This window comes from Diaphorina citri, unplaced genomic scaffold, assembly GCF_000475195.1.
Source record: "Diaphorina citri unplaced genomic scaffold, Diaci psyllid genome assembly version 1.1 scaffold744, whole genome shotgun sequence".
In the NCBI taxonomy this organism is placed as follows: Eukaryota; Metazoa; Arthropoda; class Insecta; order Hemiptera; family Psyllidae; genus Diaphorina; species Diaphorina citri.
In genome coordinates, this window is record NW_007378177.1 from 53,632 (window position 1) to 76,752 (window position 23,121).

The 23,121-nt window shown below is 39.2% G+C and overlaps 2 protein-coding genes across 2 annotated transcripts; both read left to right on the plus strand.

The window, feature by feature from the left end:
* Positions 1-632: 632 nt before the first annotated feature.
* LOC103511707 (protein lifeguard 1-like) lies at positions 633-3,828 on the plus strand. The gene is made up of 2 exons (XM_008476443.2): positions 633-716; positions 2,827-3,828. Exons 1-2 carry the CDS (start codon positions 708-710, stop codon positions 3,139-3,141), a joined length of 324 nt encoding a protein of 107 aa, XP_008474665.1. The 5' UTR covers positions 633-707; the 3' UTR covers positions 3,142-3,828.
* Positions 3,829-16,313: 12,485 nt separating this feature from the next.
* LOC103511709 (cuticle protein 12.5-like) lies at positions 16,314-22,585 on the plus strand. The gene is made up of 2 exons (XM_008476444.3): positions 16,314-16,421; positions 21,673-22,585. The coding sequence occupies exons 1-2, from the start codon at positions 16,410-16,412 to the stop codon at positions 22,126-22,128; spliced, it is 468 nt and encodes a 155-aa protein (XP_008474666.1). The 5' UTR covers positions 16,314-16,409; the 3' UTR covers positions 22,129-22,585.
* Positions 22,586-23,121: the final 536 nt, after the last annotated feature.

A 23,121-nucleotide genomic window follows, 5' to 3' on the forward strand; every position in this document is an offset into this window, starting at 1 on the left:
GGTCCTGGGATCCTCAAGAGGGCCCGGAAGGTCCCTTTTTGGTCCCGGGCTTCCCAATGGGTCTGGAGCCAGCAGTTGTACCCCCTCTACAAAAGGCAGTAAAGAGAAACGGTTTTTTAAGGGATTTGATGGAGCTATTCTCTAGGAGAGTCAATCTGTCAAGTAGCAACATATTAATATAGGAAAAAGAACAACGTTTTTACTTGACTAGTAACTTTGGAAACTGTAGGTTACTAGTCAAGTGAAGACGTTGTTCTTTTTCCTATATTAATATGGAGCTATAACTGCTAAGGAGAAAGCCAGCCCTTCCGAGAACGAACCTTATCTCTCTAGGGTAAAAATTTGCCCCGGGTGTGAGTGTTTCGTATATTTGTATAAGCTTAACCCATCTTTTGGGGCAGTTGCCTCTACACTTAAACCTCAGAGTGGGCTTTTGGGAGTATTTATCATTATTGTTTGTAAAAAGTTGTTGTAAGCTAGGGTCCATTCTACGAGCTAACCTCAAGGTCCGGGGGGCCATTACCGGCCCTGTCACTCAGGGTGACGATTTGTCAATAACTTTTATTGTTATTTGGTTTATTTGTTTTTGATATAAATATCTTGGGTGTCGTCCCTAAGATCATCATTCAAGTCATCCAACTCTTCAAAGTATCTTGTCAAAAGATCGTTTTTTGTGTTCTAAAACTTCAACCAACCCAAAACTCAATATGTCTAACGTAAGTAAAGTTTCGTGCTTTTTCATCAGTGTTTTTTCGACAGTGTTGTTCAGTGTTAGTAGTCTTTGGTGTATTCTCTACTTAGGGTCATATTTACGAACAAAATAGCTGCACTCTCAAGCGGCAATCCCAAACATCTGATTAGTCAAAAAAAATTTCAGTCTGACTTAGGAGCGAGAATGTTTGTTCACGAAATTGGGTGTTGGTGCTTTTTTGACAGTGTCGTTTAGTGTTAGTATAGGTTCCCTGTACACATCCTCTAAAGCCACAAGGACTTTTTGGGTAAAATAGAAAGTAAAAAGGCCCATATTGATTCCATGTAGGTCCGATCCAACCCAAAAGTTGTCGAGAAAATCTCTCTTTTCTGTTGAACATTGTACCGAATTTGGACATAGTAATGTTATGGTGAAACAAAACAGACGACTAACTACCTAAATTCAAAATCGTGAAGTTAAAACTATCAACTTACTTCGTTCAATCAACTGTCAGTCACTTTAGTCCAGGCAGTACGGGAGTAATTTTAGCTGCATAAATAATCCTAATCACCTATTAATAACTCAAGCTATTAAAAGATAATAACTCTAACTTACCGATCCAGAGTATGAAAAGGCGTTTCAGTACAGACTTTGCGAATTCCTTTCATTTTCAATGAGCTACATGGATTGATTAGAATGACTACATACTTACATAGCAGCTGAAAGGTTTTATACAAGGAGGGGCTTAGGGACCTAGAGACTAAAATCGAATTTAAAGTTTTGATTTTCAATTTTCCATTGAAAATTTTTTCAAGAATTTTACAAAAACTCGTGTATCTTCCTGATTATATGTATGTGATACCAACATGGTTCATTTGGAACTGAATTTTAACAACCTTTCTTATTAGAATAACCAACTTTAATAGAAATTGAATAACCATCTCACCCAGAAAGGTTCTAAGAAGATTACGGCCTTTTTGAAAAGAACCCTACAAATTATGACAACATGTACAAAGTGTATTAAGTGTACAAAGTACCTACCCGAACGTTAATATGGAGAATAAAAAAATATAGTAAAGATCTTTGCAAAGGGCAACGACCGATTTATCTAAACACGAGCTACATACGTTCATTCAGAAACCATATTATCCTGCCCTACACCTATCTATAAAACTCAATGTTAGACCAATATACTACTAGTGATACTGAAAAAAAAAAGGTTGTGAAGTTGCATACATTGCCCTAGAGATAAGATAAAATGTTAAAGAAGTTAAACCTACCGTCTATCAGAAGTATCAGAACTACATAAATGTTAAAGAAGTTAAACCTATACCATCTATCAGAACTAGTTGGATTTTTTAAAAATCGTACCAAAGAAAACCAGTCTCGAGTGCATTTCAAACAGATACCTTGCATATTAAAACGATCATAATAATTACCTATGTTGGACAGAAAAAAAGTTGTTTCCAAGAGTGTGGAATAGTCATTTATTCTGTTGCAATTTACCTAGACACAAGGTTGAAACCTAGAGCTGAGACAGACAGGGTTAGAACCGAAGGGAAAAAGATCTGTCCATCAATGGGGCATCAACTTCTCAATCATTCAAGTATCTATCGTAGAATCTAGCTGGAGGACCATGAACAGGAAGCAGACCAGAGAAGCCCTAACCAGCCTAACCACTATTCTTTTTTCCGAATTGCCAATTCTAACTTATCCAAAGCCAGATGAGATAGCACGTTAAAAACACCAGTCCCCAAATGTCCAATAGATCACTGAAGTTAAGCAATATTGCGCTTGTTCAGTATCCAGTTAGGTGACCATCTAGGCATCTATAGGCGATGCGATGGAAGTAGATTGTGCTTGTCACGGAATGGTAGATAAAAATGCCTTCACTCAAGATCTTAGAATGTAGTAATGTGGTGACGTTAAAGCTCTAGAATGGACCCCTACTTGCAACAATAGAAAGTAAAAACTCATACATTAATATTCCCCATCCGTGGCACAAGCTTCGGCTTTTACTGATGGGTACCTATACCATTTGTTGAATGTTTATTTAATTGAGAGATTTAACTAATAAGTGGAAACTTCATAAATAAAATAAATATGCCATTTTCCTCTTTTCTTCACCTCCTCAGATGTCCGTCTTCGCACTGATCGTCGCCTCTCTGATCGCCACCGTGTACGGAGGAGCCATCGCGCCCGTGCTCCCACTGGCCGCTTCAGTTCCCTACGCCACCTCCTATTCCGCCCACAGCGTCAACCACGCTATCGCCGCCCCAGTGGTAGCGGCCCCCGCTGCTCCGATCGTAGCCGCCCCGGCCGCGTACAGCGCTCTGCCCGCCGCGTACCCCTACTCTGCCTACCCCTACTCCGCTTACCCGTACAGCGCCTACCCCTACGCCGCCTACCCATACAGTGCTTACCCCTACTCTGTTGTTGCCCGTCGCTAAGCACCCCGCCCGCTTTAGACGATCAGATGGGTCCCATTGGAACCTGTGAGGTCTTCGCTGGATTTCACAACGCAAGCTGCCTTCCTCCAACTTGGAATTAACCAATGGTGTCTCTCGGAGGACACCCTCAATTGAATTCTCGTGAGTCTCACTATCTTGAGCCTTTGGCGTTCAGCAGCAATTCAATTCTCTGTTCTGGATCTCAAGTCTTGGGGCTCAATCAATCTTCCATCGGTATAGGTCTCATCCGTAGGAGCCAATGGGCGATCCATCTGAACCCCCTAATCAAATTAATACGCTCTAATCCTAAAAGACAACTTCCTCATCTATCCTTCCTACTAGTTTATGATCTACGAAAGACCTCATGGAAACTTGACATAAAGCTCTGGAATTTCTTTCTAATTACTAAGTTCTTCGAAATACGAGGCTCTTCGAAAAAAAATTGTCCAAACTCGGTTCTCTTGATTGTAAGTCAACTGTAAACCGCAGTACGAAACAGAGACTTGAGAAACTTGAAAGTAAAGTGTCTCAATGAATTCTATCTTGCTTTTGTTTTCATCTCTGAAACTTTGTCTTTTGTCCATGAAGTCTTTTAGTTTTTTCTTTCGTCTTCTTTTCCTGTTTTTTTATCAAGTTCATGTTCACCTCATTCTTTCTTTGCGTATCCTTCCTCTTCATGTTCTTGACTTCCTTGCTTATCTGGCATCGTTTCTTGTTCGCTGTCTTCCTTTGATAACCACTTGGAACGTAACTAGTGATAATGTATAAAATATAGAACGCTGTAATATATTTTAAGAAATATAAATTATGTATAAAAATGAATCATAAATGGATGGTCTATTTATTTAAGCTTTATTTCAAAGAGGTTTGATAGAGGGAACTGTAACTGCCAAGGTCCCATCGTCCCGAAAGCGAAGAGGGAAGGAAGACAGGATAGGAGAAAGCCAGCCGTTCCGAGAATAAATCTTGTTTAGGATAAAGTTCGGTCCGGGTGGGAATCGACCCCGCAACTTGGACCTCACAGCTCACAGGGTATGCTACTCTCCAAGCTACACTCCATTCATGTTCTTTCCAGAGGCTAACGGTGCTCATGATGCCCCTTTGAATTATCAGAGAAATTTTGTGAACCAAATACTGAAGTAGGTATCTTAAATTTATTGTGTTATAATTTTTTATTGTGCTCTAAATTTAATAGCTATAGGCTATAGGCATTTTTTTTTTTTTTTTTTTTTTTTTTTTTTTTTTTTTTTTTTTTTTTTTTTTTTGAGGGGAAGGGGGGTTGACGGGAAACCGCGCGCCGGATATTATCCTTATGAATCCTGTGATACGTGAAATATTATGCTGTCTGGAAAACGAGCAACATATTGGCTATTTTCCTTTTTTTTTTTTAAAGAGGTTTGACAGGGGGAACTGTAACTGCTATGGTCTTATCGTCCCGAAATCGAAGAGAGAAGGAAGACAGGATAGGAGAAAGCCAGCCGTTCCGAGAACGAACATTATCCCATCAGGATAAAATCCGCCCCGGACGGGAATCGAACCCGCGGCCTAGCGCTTACAAGGCAGACGCACTGCCAACTAAGCTCACTAGGCTGGCTATAGGTATTTCAATTTCCAGTTATGTCCAATTGACTTACGAGTAAAAGTTAAGGAAAAAACGGCCTGAATCTGAGTTGGTTCTCAGTTGGTGTCATTAATTTTGTCATTATTTTTGCAGCTCAGGTAGTTATTTACTTATTTAGCTTATCTCAAAGTACCATTATACGCTTCTCTATCTATTATTAAATGTCTAATCCAATACTAGTTTGGAATTTATCAGCGAATGATTTACAATGCATAATGCAAGACAAGTTGAAGACTGTGCGTATACTTCTGACATTATGTACACTGTATTATGTATACATCGTATACATACTGACATTTTATGTATAGATACTGATATACAAGGTGGCCAAGAAAAGTCGTATGTCTTTGGAATCTATCTTGCGCAAGATAAGTTGTAGCATTCTTTCGGTAATGTATACATACTGACATTTTAGGTAGGTATAGATACTGATATACAAGGTGGCCAAGAAAAGTCGTATGTCTTTGGAATCTATCTTGCGCAAGATAAGTTGTAGCATTCTTTCGGCCTATAGATACTGATATACAAGGTGGCCAAGAAAAGTCGTATGTCTTTGGAATCTATCTTGCGCAAGATAAGTTGTAGCATTCTTTCGGAATCTCCCCTCTTCTGAAGCCCGTTTCCCCTCTTTTGGAGAGGTAGCGCCTGTACTAGGTAAACCTTAGGAAATCTAGGATGGCGCGCCATCGGAGTCAGTTCCGTTTCCGAAAGCAAAATACAAATAAAATGATTTTTGACGAGACTTTATTCCATAAACATGAAGAAAGGGTAAACATAGGGTAAGACTTTATTCCATAAACATAGGGTGGGGTGGTAGAGAATGCCATAGGCATTAACCCCACCCTTGATCAAACTTTATTTTGTACTTATATGTTTGTACATTATGTTACCATTTTTGTAAATATTTATTCTGTAAATAAAGTTTGATCTAATCGTTTAATAATAATAATAATAAGCCACCTAAGCTCGGAGCTTAGAGTGCCTGCCTTGTAAGCAATAGTTCGCAGTTCAAATCCTGCCTGTTGTGGACTTTATCCCAAACACATAAGGTTCTTCTTTGAAAAGACCTGCTTTCTCCTATTCTGTCTTCTTTCTCTCTTTGCTTTCGGGACGATGAGACCTGAACAGTTATAGCTCCCTCTATGAAATCCCTTAAAAAACCATGTCTCTTTACTCCCATCAAACGATCCTTCTGTGATCCCTTTAAAAAACCTCTAACATACTGTATGCTGTCTGAATAATTCCATGTTACTTTGTTTACTTGAGGTCATCCTAGACAAAAACTCATTGCATCTCATAGAAACCAGATTCTATTCTGTTATCCTTCTCTCTTCGCTTTCGGAACGATAAGACCTGAGCAGTTATAGCTCCCTCTATCAAATCCCTTAAAAGAACATGTCTCTTTACTCCCATCGAACGATCCTTTTGTGTAGCTAGCTAAAACAAACCTATAACACACTGTATGCTGTCTGAATAATTCCATGTTACTTTGTTTACTTGAGGTCATCCTAGACAAAAACTCATTGCATCTCATAGAAACCAGATCAGACTGCAAGGTCGACGGGAGCGGGTGTGTTAACTTTATGAGTGACTTAGTGGACAGTGGACACTATGGCTTAGTGGACAATATGGTTTAGTGGAAGCTGAGAAGTCAACTGGAGGTGTGTCACCTGGACAAATAATGACAGAGATAGATGGAAGTTAATTAGTTTTTACCTTTTTCTAATCGATCTAATACATACTCGTATATGACTGTATTTCCACTGGTAGATATTATAATGGTTTTAAACTTATTCAGGTTGCTAATCAGTTTATGGGCATATGATAAGCATAAGATAAGATACTAGAGATGCCAGCCTAGTTAGCTTGGTTGGTAGTGCGTCTGCCTTGTAAGCGCTAAGTTGTGGGTTAGGTTCCCACCCGGGGCGAAATTTATCCTAAACAGATAATGTTCGTTCTCGGAACGGCTGGCTTTGAGATACTAGAGATGCCAGCCTAGTTAGCTTGGTTGGTAGTGCGTCTGCATTGTAAGCGCTAAGTTGTGGGTTAGGTTCCCACCCGGGGCGAAATTTATCCTAAACAGATAATGTTCGTTCTCGGAACGGCTGGCTTTCTCCTATCCTGTCTCCCTTCTGTCTTCGCTTTCGGGACGATAAGACCAGAGCAGTTACAGTTCCCTCTATCAAACCTCTTGAAAAAAAAAAACGAAGATGGGAAAGGGTTTTTACATACTTGTAGGTACCTACCAACTTCAGTGGCGCAGTTGTTAACGCGTTGGACTTTGGATCTGGATGTTGGTGGTTCGAGTCCAAGTCAAGTCATAAAATTTATCTAGGTGTAATAATCGGGGAACGATATTTGTGACGATATTCGTACACCTCTCTTTTTATCTTCATCTTCTTTTGCTTCTGCTTGATAACCTTCTTCTTCGTCTTCTGTCTTCTAATTGAATCTAAGGTTGGAACTAATTTCGACTGAATCCTGTCGAGTCATGTCACGTCATTCAAAGTCATAGAAGCTTCGACATGTCATGTCCGGCCTATCACACTTCATTAGAAGCTTGACCAGGGCTGGTCAAGTAGGGAGTCACGTGTAAAGAGTTAGTGAGTTATAAAAAAGAACTAGGTACTCTTTTCAGTGTATTACTCAGTCTGTGAGTCAAACCCTAAAACAATCCTTGATTATGTTGTAATGTAATGTTCAAGGATTGTTTTAGGGTTCGACTCTTCGACTCCCAACTCACTCTTCAACTCCCAACAGGGTTACAGTTTGGGAGCTTAGGATCTGATTCAATGACTGAGTAGTCCACTGAAAAGAGTAGTTCCTTTTATAAGTGACTCATTCACTCTTTACACATCTCATGAAGGGATCAAAGAAATTGCCACCCGTTTAGATATCTATAGCTAACCACGACGATCAAATTCTCCTATCTTAAGTGTTAGGAACTTTTGTGTTCAACGTCCTATAGGAGTTAACTCCTCTCAACTTTGGTCCTCAGAAGATTTGGTCCAAATCCAAAGCCCCTGCCAAGTTTCATCATCTTGCAAAATAATGGTATAATTTATTACGTGAACTGATCAGCAGAATTTATGGGTGCGTACAATTCAAGGTCCCCAATTTGAAGATCGATCTCAGACACTCGAAAATAATGGGCGGCTTTAATGAGATAATGAATTCAATAGGGCCTTTCTCAGGGAGGGTAGGTGAGCCCATTGGGCCCGGACTTCTTAAGAGGGCCCGTTACGAGCAATTTTTCCCAAAAGGAAGAGGAAATGCCTGCACCCCGTCACCTTTGTACCTACTACCTATGTAAATGAAGGTCATTGCTTGCCATGCAGAAGGTCCCGGGTTCGAATCCCACCATCGACAAAAATTTGTACTCGTTTTTCGATTGCAAATATTTCAACGGGGTTGGTGGTTCGAGTCCAAGTCAAGTCATAAAATTAATCTAAGTGTAATAATCGGGGAACGATATTTGTGACGATATTCGTCCACCTCTCTTTTTATCTTCATCTTTTTTTGCTTCTGCTTGATAACCTTCTTCTTCGTCTTCTGTCTTCTAATTGAATCTAAGGTTGGAACTAATTTCGACTGAATCCTGTCGAGTCATGTCACGTCATTCAAAGTCATAGAAGCTTCGACATGTCATGTCCGGCCTATCACACTTCATTAGAAGCTTGATCAGGGCTGGTCAAGTAGGGAGTCATGTGTAAAGAGTAAGTGAGTTATGAAAAAGAACTATTCTTTCCACTCTTTTTAGAGAACTACTCAGTCAATGAATCAGATCCCTAAACAAGAAACTCACTCTTCAATTCCCAATAGGGTTACGGGGCTAGGAACTTATTAGGATCGGATTTATTAATTGAGTAGTCCACTTAGAAGAGTATAGGTAGGTAATTATTTTTTAATAACTCATTCACTTTTTACAAAATCTCAAGTAGAGGTCAGGAAAAATGCCACCCGTTCAAATAATAACCACGAACAACGTCTCCTATCTTCAGTGCAGGAAATTTTGCGTTCAACGTGTTATATCAACTAGATCCTCTAAACTTTGGTCCTCAGAAGATCCAAATCCAAAGCCCCTGCCAAGTTTCATCATCTTGCAAAATAATAGTATAATTTATTACGTGAACTGATCAGCAGAATTTATGGGTGCGTACAATTCAAGGTCCCCAATTTGAAGATCGATCTCAGATACTCGAAAATAATGGGCGGCTTTAATGAGATAATGAATTCAATAGGGCCTTTCTCAGGGAGGGTAGGTGAGCTCATTGGTCTCGGACTTCTTAAGAGGGCCCGTTACGAGCAATTTTTCCCAAAAAGGAAGAGGAAATGCCAGCACCTCGTCACCTTTGTACTACCTAAATACTTTGTACTACATACCTAAATTCAGCTAAAATTACCCAGTACCTATTCCCCATCCCACCTCTGTGACCATGTGGTCAAGAGCACTGACTCTCAACTCAACCCGGAGATGCTCGGTTTGACTCCCGGCCAGGGAGGAAATTTTCTAACCAAACCTTTTCCGTTCTTGTACATAGGAATGGGTGTGAAAGAATGTGTCTTGAAGTAATGCCAAAGCGGTGCAGAGGTAAAATCTTTTTTAAACTCTTGATTTTAAAAAGTGCTTAGATATAATTGCTTTTCGTAAAAAAAACTCCCTGTTGGTGTTAGCACTTGGGCCTTTTTGGTAAGCTGTGAACGTCCCTGCTCAACAGAACCTTCCTCTGTTTAACTAGGCATTGGTATGTTGATTATTCGAGACGAGATCATTTATTTATGACTATTAATAGGATTTGGCCAGCGGCCTTTGCAAAAATTGGCTTCGGTTGTAGTCCTAAGGACATGAACGCGGAAACAATGCAAATGTAAAACAAGTTCCATTTTTATTTTTATTTTTATTTATTAGTTTTTTTTTTTAATTATTATTATTTTTTTTCTTGCTAAAGGGAACTTTTTCATTTGCATAGAGGGAACCAAGCAAAGTAGGAAGGGCATACACTTGTAAAAAAAAAATTGTCTCCAAAACCAAATGTCAGCCCAAAAGCGATCACTCTAAACTACTCTAGAGCTGATTGAGATCCTATAAAAGCCCTTTTTCCTAGGGTAGTTCTATATCTATACCTACAGTTCACTGAACCACTACCTATTACCTACATGGGAGGGGAGGAAGAATTGAGGTTGTACCTTAATTAAACATGTACCTACCTACCTACCTGAGCTATGGGTATAAAGTTTCTACGAAAAGTTTTAAACACATGAAGAATGCCTCAGGCAATAAATATTCTAAAACTGAGATTACCGCCCATCGATTAATTTCAAGTTTTTCCTTTGTTGATTTTTCGTTGTGTTTTATTTTATTTTCAATCGCAGGTAGACAGCCTGAACATTTTAGAATGAAAAATAATCTACCTACGAGATTTACGAGTATTTAATAGGTAGGTAGGTAGGTAAAAATTTTCATTTCCAAATTAAAATTTTGATAGAACAAAGAATTGGTCAAAGTCGATACCTGATGTTAATAAGTACCTACTTAGATTTAGTTATAGGGTTCGTTCATCTTTTTAGGAGGAGAAGGGAGGTTATACGTACATAAATATGTACAAGCTGGGTCCGTCCCTCCGGGAATTCTTTAGCCTATAGTTTATTCGATCGTGATTAAAGAAAATCAGTACCTACATATGTACCTACCTAAATTGCTTAATATTCAGTTTATTTATATTCTTGATCTGATTTTTCGATTTTACTTTCATGTAATGATTTAAAATAAAAAATGCAATATTAAATCAACTAACTTGTCTTAATTTTAAACGCCACATAAATAGGTACATAAGATGCGAATTTATGGCGTTTTCAACACCAAGTTCTAAACAGGAACTTGGAAGGCTCAGGATTAGTGGACACACCTCCATTTAATCTAACCAAATCCGTCATATAACTATCTTGGAATGTGTTATTTAGGTATTTATTTTATAGGTAATAGGCTTGCATGCAGGAGGCCCGGGTTCGATTCCCCGCGGGCCCGAGGTTTTTTTTCTTCGGCTCTGTGCTTGGAGTTCGGGATGCACTCAGCCTCGTAAGGATAATTGACTAGCTACTTTAATCGATTAGCGACCAGTGGCGACATTACCAGTGTAAAAAGATTATTGAAGTATGGAAATTGATTGCAAAGGAGGCACTTAGTAATGTTGTGATATCCACAAAAGTTGTGAAAAAGCTCTGCTTTGCCACAAAGAATTCATGATTTGATTTGGTAATAGGTATCAATTTATAGGTAGGTACTTATCTATTATCTATTTCATAGGTATCTCATTAAATTTGCCATCTATAGATTCTGGTGAGGTAACTTAAAAAACTTGCTTTAAAAAGTTAACACCTGGAGGGTGATTAATTGGTAACCTACAACAGGTGTTTTATAATTATCACGAAAGCCAACAGTACCTACAAATTAATAGCCTAGTTAGTTTGGAGGGTACCTTTTAAGCGCTGGGTCGCGGGTTCGATTCCCGCCCGGGGCGAACTTTATCCTAAACAAATAAGGTTTGTTCCCGCTTTTTCCTATCCTGGCTTCCTTCTCTTTTGCTTTCGGAACAATAAGAGTTACAGTTTCTAAGAAGATTGGTGGAGATGCAAAATTTCTCAGGAAATCGGTGGGGATGCAAAATTTCTCAGGAAATTGGTGGAGATGCAAAATTTCTCAGGAAATTGGTAGAGATGCAAAATTTCTCAGGAAATTGGTGGAGATGCAAATTTCCCAAAGGAATCAATCACCCATTCAGATTCCAACAACACAACGTAGCTCCAGTAATCCATCGGGACCTGAATAACTGATGCCTGCTGCTTGCTGCTCGACGCTGGCTGGCTTCTTTGGGAAAACTGAGGTATCCCTATCCCATAGGGGGGGGGGGAATTTTGTCCGAGTAGACCAGCTTAATCTGGTTGGGGGCTTTGAAACAAGAAGGAGACCAGCCTGAAATGTTCCTTGCTAAATAAATAACAAAGATTGAGTGCCGAAATGTCAGCCGAAAAGCAATCACCCTAGGGCTGATTGAGAGGCTGACGAAAGGCGTCGGAACACAAGAAAAGGCGAAGAAGTAAGAAGAATTTTTCGGAACTTAGGAACCAAGATTTGTCCAAGAAAATTCAATGGGAAAACTCGATGCTCCAAACAGAGAATCAATTTACAGAACGCTTGTAATACCGCGACTTTTAGGGCATTACTTCGAGGTTCTAGGTTGACACCACATTGATTTACGAAAGGAAATCGATTATTGAATCACGTCCAACAACTAATTATACCAAGAACTTAGATGTATTTTTTTACCTTAGATAAACCAAGAACTTAGATTTAAAAAATAAAACAACTCTCAGTGATATATTTGAAAAAATACGAGATCATGTCAGTAAATTATCAAAGAAGCTTGCTCTCCAATCTTCTTACTCCTATAGCTTAATGCAGGCAATGATCAAGCTGCTTATTTGGCTAGCTCTAAGATCTCAATCACATCCAAGTGTCCTCCACACTGATTAAAGTTGTAATCGGCATTAGCGCTTCTCAAATGGTCCGAGGAGTAGTGAGGTTTACACGACTTGATGTCAAGCGCCTAAGCCAATGTGACTTGTAGCGGATCCAAAAAGCATGGTTTTCGTTTCTAAGGAGTCGGTTCTGTAGATTAAAGGAGAACTGCAGCTTTATATCATACACTTGTAAAAAAAAATTGTCTCCAAAACCAAATGTCAGCCCAAAAGCGATCACTCTAGACTACTCTAGAGCTGATTGAGATCCTATAAAAGCCCTTTTTCCTAGGGTAGTTCTATATCTAGGTATACAGTTCACTGAACCATTACCTACCTATTAACTACAACCTACATGGGAGGAAGAATTGAGGTTGTACCTTAATTAAACCTGTACCTACCTACCTACCTAAGCTTTGGGTATAAAGTTTCTACGAAAAGTTTTAAACACATGAAGAATGCCTCAGGCAATCAGGCAATACCTATCCTAATACTGAGATTACCGCCCATCGATTAATTTCAAATTTTTCCTTTGTTGATTTTTCGTTGTGTTTTATTTTATTTTTAATCGCAGGTAGACAGCCTGAACATTTTAGAATGAAAAATAATCTACCTACGAGATCTTAGACGTTTAAAATTAACTTAGGATAAGAAATTCTTTGTAAAAAAAATTGATACCAAATAAAACATACCTATACCTATAGATTTACGAGTATTTAGGTAATAGGTAGGTAAAAATTTTCATTTCCAAATTAAAAGTTTGATAGAACAAAGAATTGGTCAAAGTCGATACCTAATAATTAATAAGTACCTACTTAGATTTAGTTATAGGTTTGTTCATCTTTTTAGGAGAAGGGAGGTTATACGTACATAAATATGTAAATTGGTTTTAGATCCAAAATATTAACAACGGCTAATTATAACTTACCTCATAACAGGCTACCTACCACTCCCGAAAAAATCCTTCTAAAGTTATCTTCACCAGCCTAAGGTGTATTTTCAAGCGGCCAGGTAGCGCGAACTTTTAATCGTCCAAAAAGGAGTTTTTAATAACCTAAAAAGGAGTTTTTAATGATCCAAAAAGGAATTTTTAATGATTCAAACAGGGGGTTTTTTTGAAAACTGCTGTTTGGATCATTAAAAATTCTCCCATAAGATAAATCTCTGATTCATTCATTTTGGTGAAGCCCACCAACAGACTCGTAGAAGACTCAAAATCCCCCAATTCGATTCTTGTAGAGTAGGAGCAAAATTGTCTCCTTTTTTAAATTTGTGTCCACACAGAGTCGACCGGCCGTCGCGTCGGTCGACGAGGGGAGTCTATGTCATCGAGGCCGTGTAGACGCTTCAGTCGACATCGCTCAATGGCCGGTCGACTGTAGACACACCTTAAGATGGAGGCTAAAAACAGGGTGGAATAAAGAATAAAGAGCATCGAGCACGTAAGGAGAAGAGACGAAAGAGGGAAGCGACTACTTCAACTTCAAACCGCATTGAGCTGAGGGCAAAAAAAATCTATGCTCTTTGCTCTCCCGCTCCACTTTCTATTTGGATCTAGCCTAGTTAAATTGGAACTTGGATGGTAACACGAGTCGAACTTTACCCTAAACAGATAAGTTTTGTTCTCGGAACGGTTGGCTTTCTACAATATTAAATCAACTAACTTGTCTTAATTTTAAACGCCATAAATAGGTACATATAAGATGCGAATTTATGGCGTTTTCAACACCAACTTCTAAACAGGAACTTGGAAGGCTCAGGATTAGTGGACACACCTCCATTTAATCTAACCAAATCCGTCATAATATATAACAATCTTGGAATGTGTTATTTAGGTATTTATTTTATAGGTAATAGGCTTGCATGCAGGAGGCCCGGGTTCGATTCCCCGCGGGCCCGAGGGCTATGCTCTTTGCTCTCCCGCTCCACTTTGTATTTGGATCTCGCCTAGTTAAATTGGAACTTGGATGGTAACACGAGTCGAACTTTACCCTAAACAGATAAGTTTTGTTCTCGGAACGGTTGGCTTTCTACTATCCTGTCTTCTTTCTCTCGTCGCTTTCGGGACGATAAGACCTTAGCTGTTGTTGTTGTTGTTGTAGCGGCTTTAGCTTTCGCCGAATGGTGTTGGCAGAGTAAAGAAAAGACATCTTTTTGTATCTGCCACCGGGGCTCTGTGCTTGGAGTTCGGGGTGCACTCAGCCTCGTGAGAACAATTGAGTAGCTACTTTAATCGAGTAGCGCGACCAGTGGCGGCATTACCAGTGTAAAAAGATTATTGAAGTATGGAAATTGATTGCAAAGGAGGCACTTAGTAATGTTGTGATATCCACAAAAGTTGTAAAAAAGCTCTGCTTTACCACAAAGAATTCATGATTTGATTTGGTAATAGGTATCAATTTATAGGTAGGTATTTATCTATTTCATAGGTATCTAATTAAATTTGCCATCTATAGATTCTGGTGAGGTAACTTAAAAAACTTGCTTTAAAAAGTTGACACCTGTAGGGTGATTAATTGGTAACCTACAACAGGTGTTTTATAATTATCACGAAAGCCAACAGTAACTACAAATTAATAGCCTAGTTAGTTTGGAGGGTACCTTTTAAGCGCTGGGTCGCGGGTTCGATTCCCGCCCGGGGCGAACTTTATCCTAAAGCATGGTTTTCGTTTCTAAGGAGTCGGTTCTGTAGATTAAAGGAGAATTATATGTTTTTTAAAGGGTTCTCTGGTTCTCTCTGCTTTAAAGAACAAGCACAAGTCCTCACGATGGTTGGACTGCGGTTCAGGACGAGCCAATAAAACATGGCTAGAGACCATCACCTCGGTAGATCCAAAATATTAACAACGGCTAATTATAACTTACCTCATAACAGGCTACCTACCACTCCCAAAAAATCCTTCTAAAGTTATCTTCACCAGCCTAAGGTGTATTTTCAAGCGGCCAGGTATATAGCGCGCCTGCCTTGTAAGGGCTAGATTACGGGTTCGATTCCCACCGGGGACGAACTTTATCCTTACCCAGTTGAAACAATAATCAATATTGGAAATTTGATTGAAATGCAATATTTTTTTTTTTAAGAGGTTTGACAGAGGGAACTGTAACTTCTATGGTCTTATCGTCCCGAAATCGAAGAGAGAAGGAAGACAGGATAGTGCCTGATGCCTTGTAAGCAATAGTTCGCAGTTCAAATCCTGCCTGTTGTAGACTTTATCCTAAACACATAAGGTTCTTTTTTGAAAAGACCTGCTTTCTCCTATCCTGCGTTATCCTTCTCTCTTCGCTTTCGGGACGATAAGACCTTAGCAGTTACGGTTCCCTCTATCAAACCTCTTTCAAAAAGGAAAAAAAATTGTGCGTGGTCCTTTAGTTATAGGTACCCTACCCAGCTTAACTCCGTACGCAAAAAGTCCACTCTGAGGCTTGGTTGTAGGGGCAACTACCCCAAAGGATGGGTTAAGCTTATCTATTGGTACCTACTCTGAAAGGTCTATTCTTTGAATTCGACCACTCTCAAGTCTCTATGATGCCGTTTGGTTTACAATAGGAACCAGTTTTGAGAGAGCACCGAAAAGAGAAAGACCTTAAGGAGCAGTTACGGTTCCCTCTATCAAACCTCTTTCAAAAAGGAAAAAAATTGTGCGCGGTCCTTTAGTTATAGGTACCCTACCCAGCATAACTCCGTACGCAAAAAGCCCACTCTGAGGCTTAGGTGTAGGGGCAACTACCCCAAAGGATGGGTTAAGCTTATCTATTGGTACCTACTCTGAAACGTCTATTCTTTGAATTCGACCACTCTCAAGTCTCTATGATGCCGTTTGGTTTACAATAGGAACCAGTTTTGAGAGAGCACCGAAAAGAATTCAATAATCATACTCGTCCCCGACAAGAATGGAATCAAACATTTTTTTCCCTTCAAAAAACTCAACGTTCAATGTTAACGGAAAAATGGTGGTGGTGGGAAAATCTAGTGGACTTTGAAGTTACCCTTGGAGGGGGTAGAGCTTCCATTGGAATTAAAATTAGATCGGTTCATATAAATAGCCCCGGTGGTGGTAATGGACAGTACAATTCAATTAGTAACATCTCATTCTTTGATTTCCATCAAATCAATCTAAAACCAACACTCACCATGTACGCCGCTGTAAGTGAATATTTATTTTATTTTTTTAATATTTTTTAAAATCATTTTTATATTTTTTTCCAAGTTTTATTTTTCTGATTTTTTCAAAGTTTTGTTTTTTCGGTCATTTGAGTTTTTTTAATATTTACCTAGTTTGTTTTCTATCATCCAAAGTTCATCTAAGTGAAACTGTAGTTTTTTCTCCCCTATTATATACTTTTTGTAAAGTGTTGTGGTGTTCAGAATCTTCGGTTATCTAGTTTGTCTATTCATCGACTTGTTTAATTTTTTCCAAAGTTTTCTTCAATAGAAATTAAATGATAGATGCCAATATTTTTCACTTTATCTACCAACATTTTCTCTTTTTAAATCTTTTGCTTCTTCTTGACAATTCTTTCTTCGTTTCGTTCGTCGTTTCTTTTCTTCCAAGTGTTCTGTTCCTCTTGTGTTATTAACAAATTAAATATAATGTAGGTAACTAGGTATTGATATTTTTCCAAGTTATCAATAATCCTTCAAAACAAAGAAAAGGTGTAAATTTTTTCAAATACATTCAGAATATTCTCCTTTATTAGCTCCGATTTTTACTTTATGCAAGATTTTCCCAACTTCTTCTGCCTTTTCTTTTAGTTGGTGTCCTATTTCTTCAGAGTTCAGAGTATTTCTTATTTCTTCTATCTTTTCATCTAAGTCTGCTACTTGCCTACATATATGATTTTGGTGAAATCATTGCTTTTCATTAGATTTTCCTTTGTAGGTTCCTAAATCTTGAGAAATTTTCATCTAAAATTACCCATTAGTTCTCTTTTTCTATCATAGATTTTTCCCTTGTTTGAAAATTTCTTTATCATCCTTTCAATCAACGACTATTCTTCCCACGATCCAATAAAAAACATTAGTCAGACATTGACACCAATAACCAATTTCATACCTCAGGTTCTTAATTAGTCCAAGATATATTCATCTGCTATACTTAATTATTCCGAGTTTATTTTGTGTATCAATTCGCTGCGGTTCAGCAATTTGTCCAAATCAACACCCACTAGCCAAATTCGGTGGGAATTGCATAAGTTTGTTTAATTGTACACACACATTTGTCATTAATAGTAAATATCCGAATAGTTCGGTTTATTTTGTGATATTTATCACTGTTAGGTACTTCGAATTATTTGCGGAATTGCGTGCATGATTGATTGACCTTTTTGTTCAGAGAATTTCCATACGCAAAATATTTCCCAACACATTCTTTTCTTTGTTTGGCCTTGTTTAGACTGCGGGAGTAAAGGGACTTTTCAATCCTATACCAACAGTATATATAAGCAGTACAGGTAATCACTATTAGGTCTAAGCAAATAACTCTGGCAAAATCTGGCAAAAATCTGAACTGGACCAATACGTCCAATACCACTGGGTCACAGAAACGTCTCAGTTGCCCTAGCTTCTAGACATCTAGACTGTAGCTGAAAAGAGTGACCCACCTTCGTAAATATTATTCTAGACTAGGACCAGATGACCTACTTCATAGCATCATAGTCTATTGTTCTAACTCCATTTCACGATAGACGGATGGGAAAATAGTCACCTTAGTTGCAGTTGGTAAGGCATTCGATTCATAAGTTCGAGCCAAAATATCTAAAAACCCTAGGCATAATATTTAGGTGCTGGGTCAACACGAGAACACCAGAAAGTAACCCGTTGAAATATTTGCAATCGAAAAACGAGTGCAAATTTTCGTCGGTGAGAGCAGTTACAGTTCCCTCTATCAAACCTCTTAAAAAAAAAACACGAAGATGGGAAAGGGTTTTTACATACTTGTAGGTACCTACCAACTTCAGTGGCGCAGTTGTTAACGCGTTGGACTTTGGATCTGGACTCCCGCTTTTTCCTATCCTGGCTTCCTTCTCTTTTGCTTTCGGAACAATAAGACCTCATTAGTTACAGCTTCTAAGAAGATTGGTGGAGATGCAAAATTTCTCAGGAAATCGGTGGGGATGCAAAATTTCTCAGGAAATTGGTGGGGATTCAAAATTTCTCAGGAAATTGGTGGAGATGCAAATTTCCCAAAGGAATCAATCACCCATCCAGATTCCAACAACACAACGTAGCTCCAGTAATCCATCGGGAGCTGAATAACTGATGCCTGCTGCTTGCTGCTTGACGCTGGCTGGCTTCTTTGGGAAAACAACTACCTACTGAGGTATCCCTATCCCATAGGGGGGAAAAAAATCTTTCAGTGATAGAGTAGGAAACCCGAACCCTCCAACTTCGGACTAGGAGTCCATGACCTTGACCGCGAGATGACCAGCTTATCCTTCAGACTGAGATTTCGTTAAACAATCACCAGAAAAAAAAATAACAATAATAATAGCAAGTAGGTATGTAATAAAATATGATCATACTTATAAAAAAAAACTCGTATTAAATTTGAATATTCACTGGCGTGAACCAAATCAACTTGCCCGCCTTGTAGATGTTCTAATCCACGGTTCAATGGTTCGATTCAAGGGAGAGGAATATATTATGATTTGATGGACATTCAAAATTGTCTCCTATGATTATTTATTGTCTCCTATGATTAGAAGATTCAAAAGTCTGGCTGGGGGAATTTAAACAGTGATTCATCAGTTTAGTCTAGCTGGAGGACTTTAAACAGGGAGTCTCTCTCTCTCAGGTTACAATCTGGCGATTGGTTGGCAGCAGCATCTTGGTTCTTCTCCTCCATTCATTCCGATTTTGAGCTAGTCGGTCGGTGGTGGGATTCGAACCCGGGACCTTCTGCATAGCAAGCAAGCGCGTTACCACTGGGCTAACCGTGCTCGAAACAGACACTCTGTATATCAGAGGAGCATAGGTATTTAGACTGCAGTGTGTATGCAATATTTGCAGCATGCAGCAGTGCAGTGCCATAATACAGGGTGTAACAAGAATCAGCCGAAAATTGTGAAAATAAACTGTGCAACAAAGGGACTTTTCCGCCTTTTCTTCAGGATTTTTTCAACAAAGGGACTTTTCAGTCCTTCCTTCGGGACTTTTCAGTCATTTGCTTCAGTTTCATGACTTGCTTTGGACTCGAACCACCATTCTTTAAAGCCAAAGTCGACCGAGGTTGATTACCGCACAGATTCCTACGGTTTAGGGGAACCGTCTTTTCAGCCTCAAACAGCCTGTTGGCTCAACAACCCTCTTAAGCCTATACAAATCAAATGGAACTTATCTGGCTGTTTGCTTAACAGGACTTCTAAGGACTGAAAAAATATTGGTGAAAACCACCCTAAATCTGCTTGATCGATCTATGACACCGATTTGACTGTAGACCACACAGTATAGGAAAAACGCTAAATGGCAAATAAACGTAAACAAAACTAGTAATTACTCTTATAATATCTTTAACATTATGAGCATATATCGTGGAAAAACTCCCGTGTAGGTATTTGTACGCTTCAATACGTGGTGGCAAATTATGTAACTGCGGACCGAGCCGGGTCAGTAGCGGATTTGGCGTTTTTTTAGCTAAATTTCCTTTAGTTTTGTGACACTCATTTATTGAGAAAACCAAACAGACCAAAAGCAAATAGGTAGATGTATAACATGTCTTATTTGATCACAATCTGAAATTGGAGCTTACTTTCTTTCTTATTTTAAGAGGTTTGATAGAGGGAACTATAACTCCCAGGGTCTGTTCGTTCTCGGAACGGCTGGCTTTCTCCTATCCTGTCTTCCTTGTCTCTTCGATTTCGGGACGATAAGACCTTAGCAGTTATAATTCCCTCTATCAAACCTCTTTGGTAAAATATATTTCCAAAATTTCCAATACCTCTCGGCTACACCACTGGTCAATTATCAATCTAGTTATGCTGTATCTGTAATTATAAATATGAATAAAATGTATACCACATAGACGTATTGGTACCTATAAATAGTAGAGATAGGTATACCTATAAATATTATAGATCCAAATGTTTCAAACCATGACCTAGCTCAACGTGTCTGTTTGAACACAAGCTGTGATCTATATGGACCTGACATTTTAGTACTTGCAGCATGAACGATATACAGGCTGATTGTCAAGTCCAGAATACTGATTTAAGAAGTCCAAATCTATTTGTAGCCACCCTAGTTAGCTTAGAGGGCAGTTTTATCTTGTAGGCGCTAGATTGCGACTTCGATTCTCGCCCGGGGTGAACATTATCCTCAACAGATAAGGTTCCTTCCCCCAATGGCTTTTTAAAGTTCCCTCTATCAAACCTCTTCAATAAATGAAAATCTATTTACCTAGGTACCTACATAATTATACTCTAGGATCTAGGTAAAAGAACTGAATTTATACTCAACTAAATAAGTACTTATTCCTTGAAGTACCTTTTAACAACTCACCCAAATATGTACCCAAATTCTTGGCAATAGGTCTTATACTCAGCCAAATAAGTACTTATTGCTTGAAGTACCTGGTAACTACCCACCCAAGTATGTACGTAAATCCCAAATTCTTGGTAATTCGAGTATGTGTTGATAAACCTTGAGCTTCAACTGCTCACAAGGAATCACCAAACTTGAAGCTGAGGTCCTAAGGATTGGCTTAAATCTCACACGCCATACCCTTCACCAAGTCTTGAAGTCTCTCACTTAGCTCTTTATTCATACAACCTTGTTCAGTGTTCACACATAATGCTTTATGAGCGGACTTCCCAAGAGGTCATTCGATTCCTAATTCGGATATTCTGGTCTTGAAGTGTACTTAAATACTTCTTGAAGAGTACTGAGAATTATTTATTCTTGAAGAGTACCTACCTTCTTAAATACGTGTCCGTAAGAAGAGTATTTATATTCTTGAAGAGCACTGACGGTATCAGTGGTATCCTTCTGTGAGATTATGTTGATTTAACTCGCGTGCCAAACTGTTTCTTCATTGGAGTACCTACCTATACTTATTTAAGTACCTATGCGTGGTATAGTTGTTGGTACACTTGAGGTTAATGTAGATTTAGGTATCTGAATACGATGGTTTTTGCTGATTGCGCATTGTGTTTATATTCGGTCTTAATGGACATCATGTCTGTAGGAGTTGGTACAAGGACTTGGGATACAATGATAATTAGATTAAGCGCTATTGGTTTAATTGATTTGCGAGAGATTTGGATGTGAAATAAGCGATATGTGATTGCCATTTGACCTGGGGCGTAGTCTTGTATACTGGGGTGAGAATATGTTTTTCATTTTGTATGGCCTTTACTAAATAATTACATATTAACCCTTTTTTCTCTCCTGTCCCCAGATCGTCACCCTCGCCTCCGTTCTGGCTGCCGCCACCGCCGGTTACGTCGCCCCAGTCGCTAGCTACTCTTACGCTGCCCCAGCTTACAGCAGTTACGCTGCACCAGCTTACAGCAGCTACGCCGCCCCAGCCTACTCCAGCTACGTCGCCCCCTCTTACTCCTACGCCGCTCCAGCCTACAGTAGCTACGTGGCCCCCGCCTACAAGGCCCCAGTTGTCGCTGCCCCAGCTGTCTACCACGCCCCAGTCGCCACCACCTACGCTAACACCTACAAGGTTGCCGTGAAGCCATACGCCTACGCCGCCCCATCTTACGCCTACTCTGCCCCATCTTACGCTTACTCTGCCCCAGTCGTCAAGTCTTACGCCCCAGCCTACTCCGCTCCAGTCGTCAAGTCTTACGTCCCATCTGTCTACTCTTACGCTGCCCCATACGCCAGCTACTACCACCACTAAGAGGTTCCCTCCCCTACCGATCAACCTTCTCCCCCCCATCATGGCGTGCACGTAGGAGCGATGAGGCGCTGAATGAATTTCCTCTCTCGTGGGGGAAAACGCATTCAACGTGCCGAGGATTTTGTTACTAATTGGACCGCGACGTCTTTCTGAGATTTTCTCCGGAAAATTTCAAAAAGGCACCCCTCCTCTCCAAATACCATGTGTTCAACTTATAGTTGGGGGGTTTCTGAACTACCAAAAAAAGACAACTCTCCTACTATGCTCTACTCTATTTATTCTTCCTGAAGTCTTTTCTATCAAATTTTATTTATTTATTACATTACTTGCCATAATTTATAGTCTGATGTGTTTCTATCTTCTTCTCAACACAATGAACTAGTCAGAAGTTCGCCTCGATCTTCTTTTTGTAAAATAATATCGAATAAAGAAACCATCTTCATCTGTATAAACTATAGGTACTTTGTTCTTATTTTTGTTCCTCCTATCTTAAGATTCATTGGAAAACTGTAATGAGCCGAAATTCAAAGCATTCGGATTAGTAGAACCGATCTTCTTTTTGTAAAATAATATCGAATAAAGAAACCATCTTCATCTGTATAAACTATACTTTGTTCTTATTTTTGTTCCTCCTATCTTAAGATTCATTGGAAAACTGTAATGAGCCGAAATTCAAAGCATTCGGATTAGTAGAATTAGCTCGAAATTTTGTCACAAGATTTGACCAAAACCGAAACACCACGACCATCAACAGACACATATCAAGAGACAAACTTACGTAAAACCATGTAAAAAAGATGAAAAGACGCATTCCTGAAGATACACCACGACCATCAACAGACACATATCAAGAGACAAACTTACGTAAAACCATGTAAAAAAGATGAAAAGACGCATTCCTGAAGATACCTACATCTTTTTCTCCCCTTAAACTACACACTTTTCATTCCTCGCGCACTTTTTTTCCACCTAAACAGAATTTTTCCTGCCAAA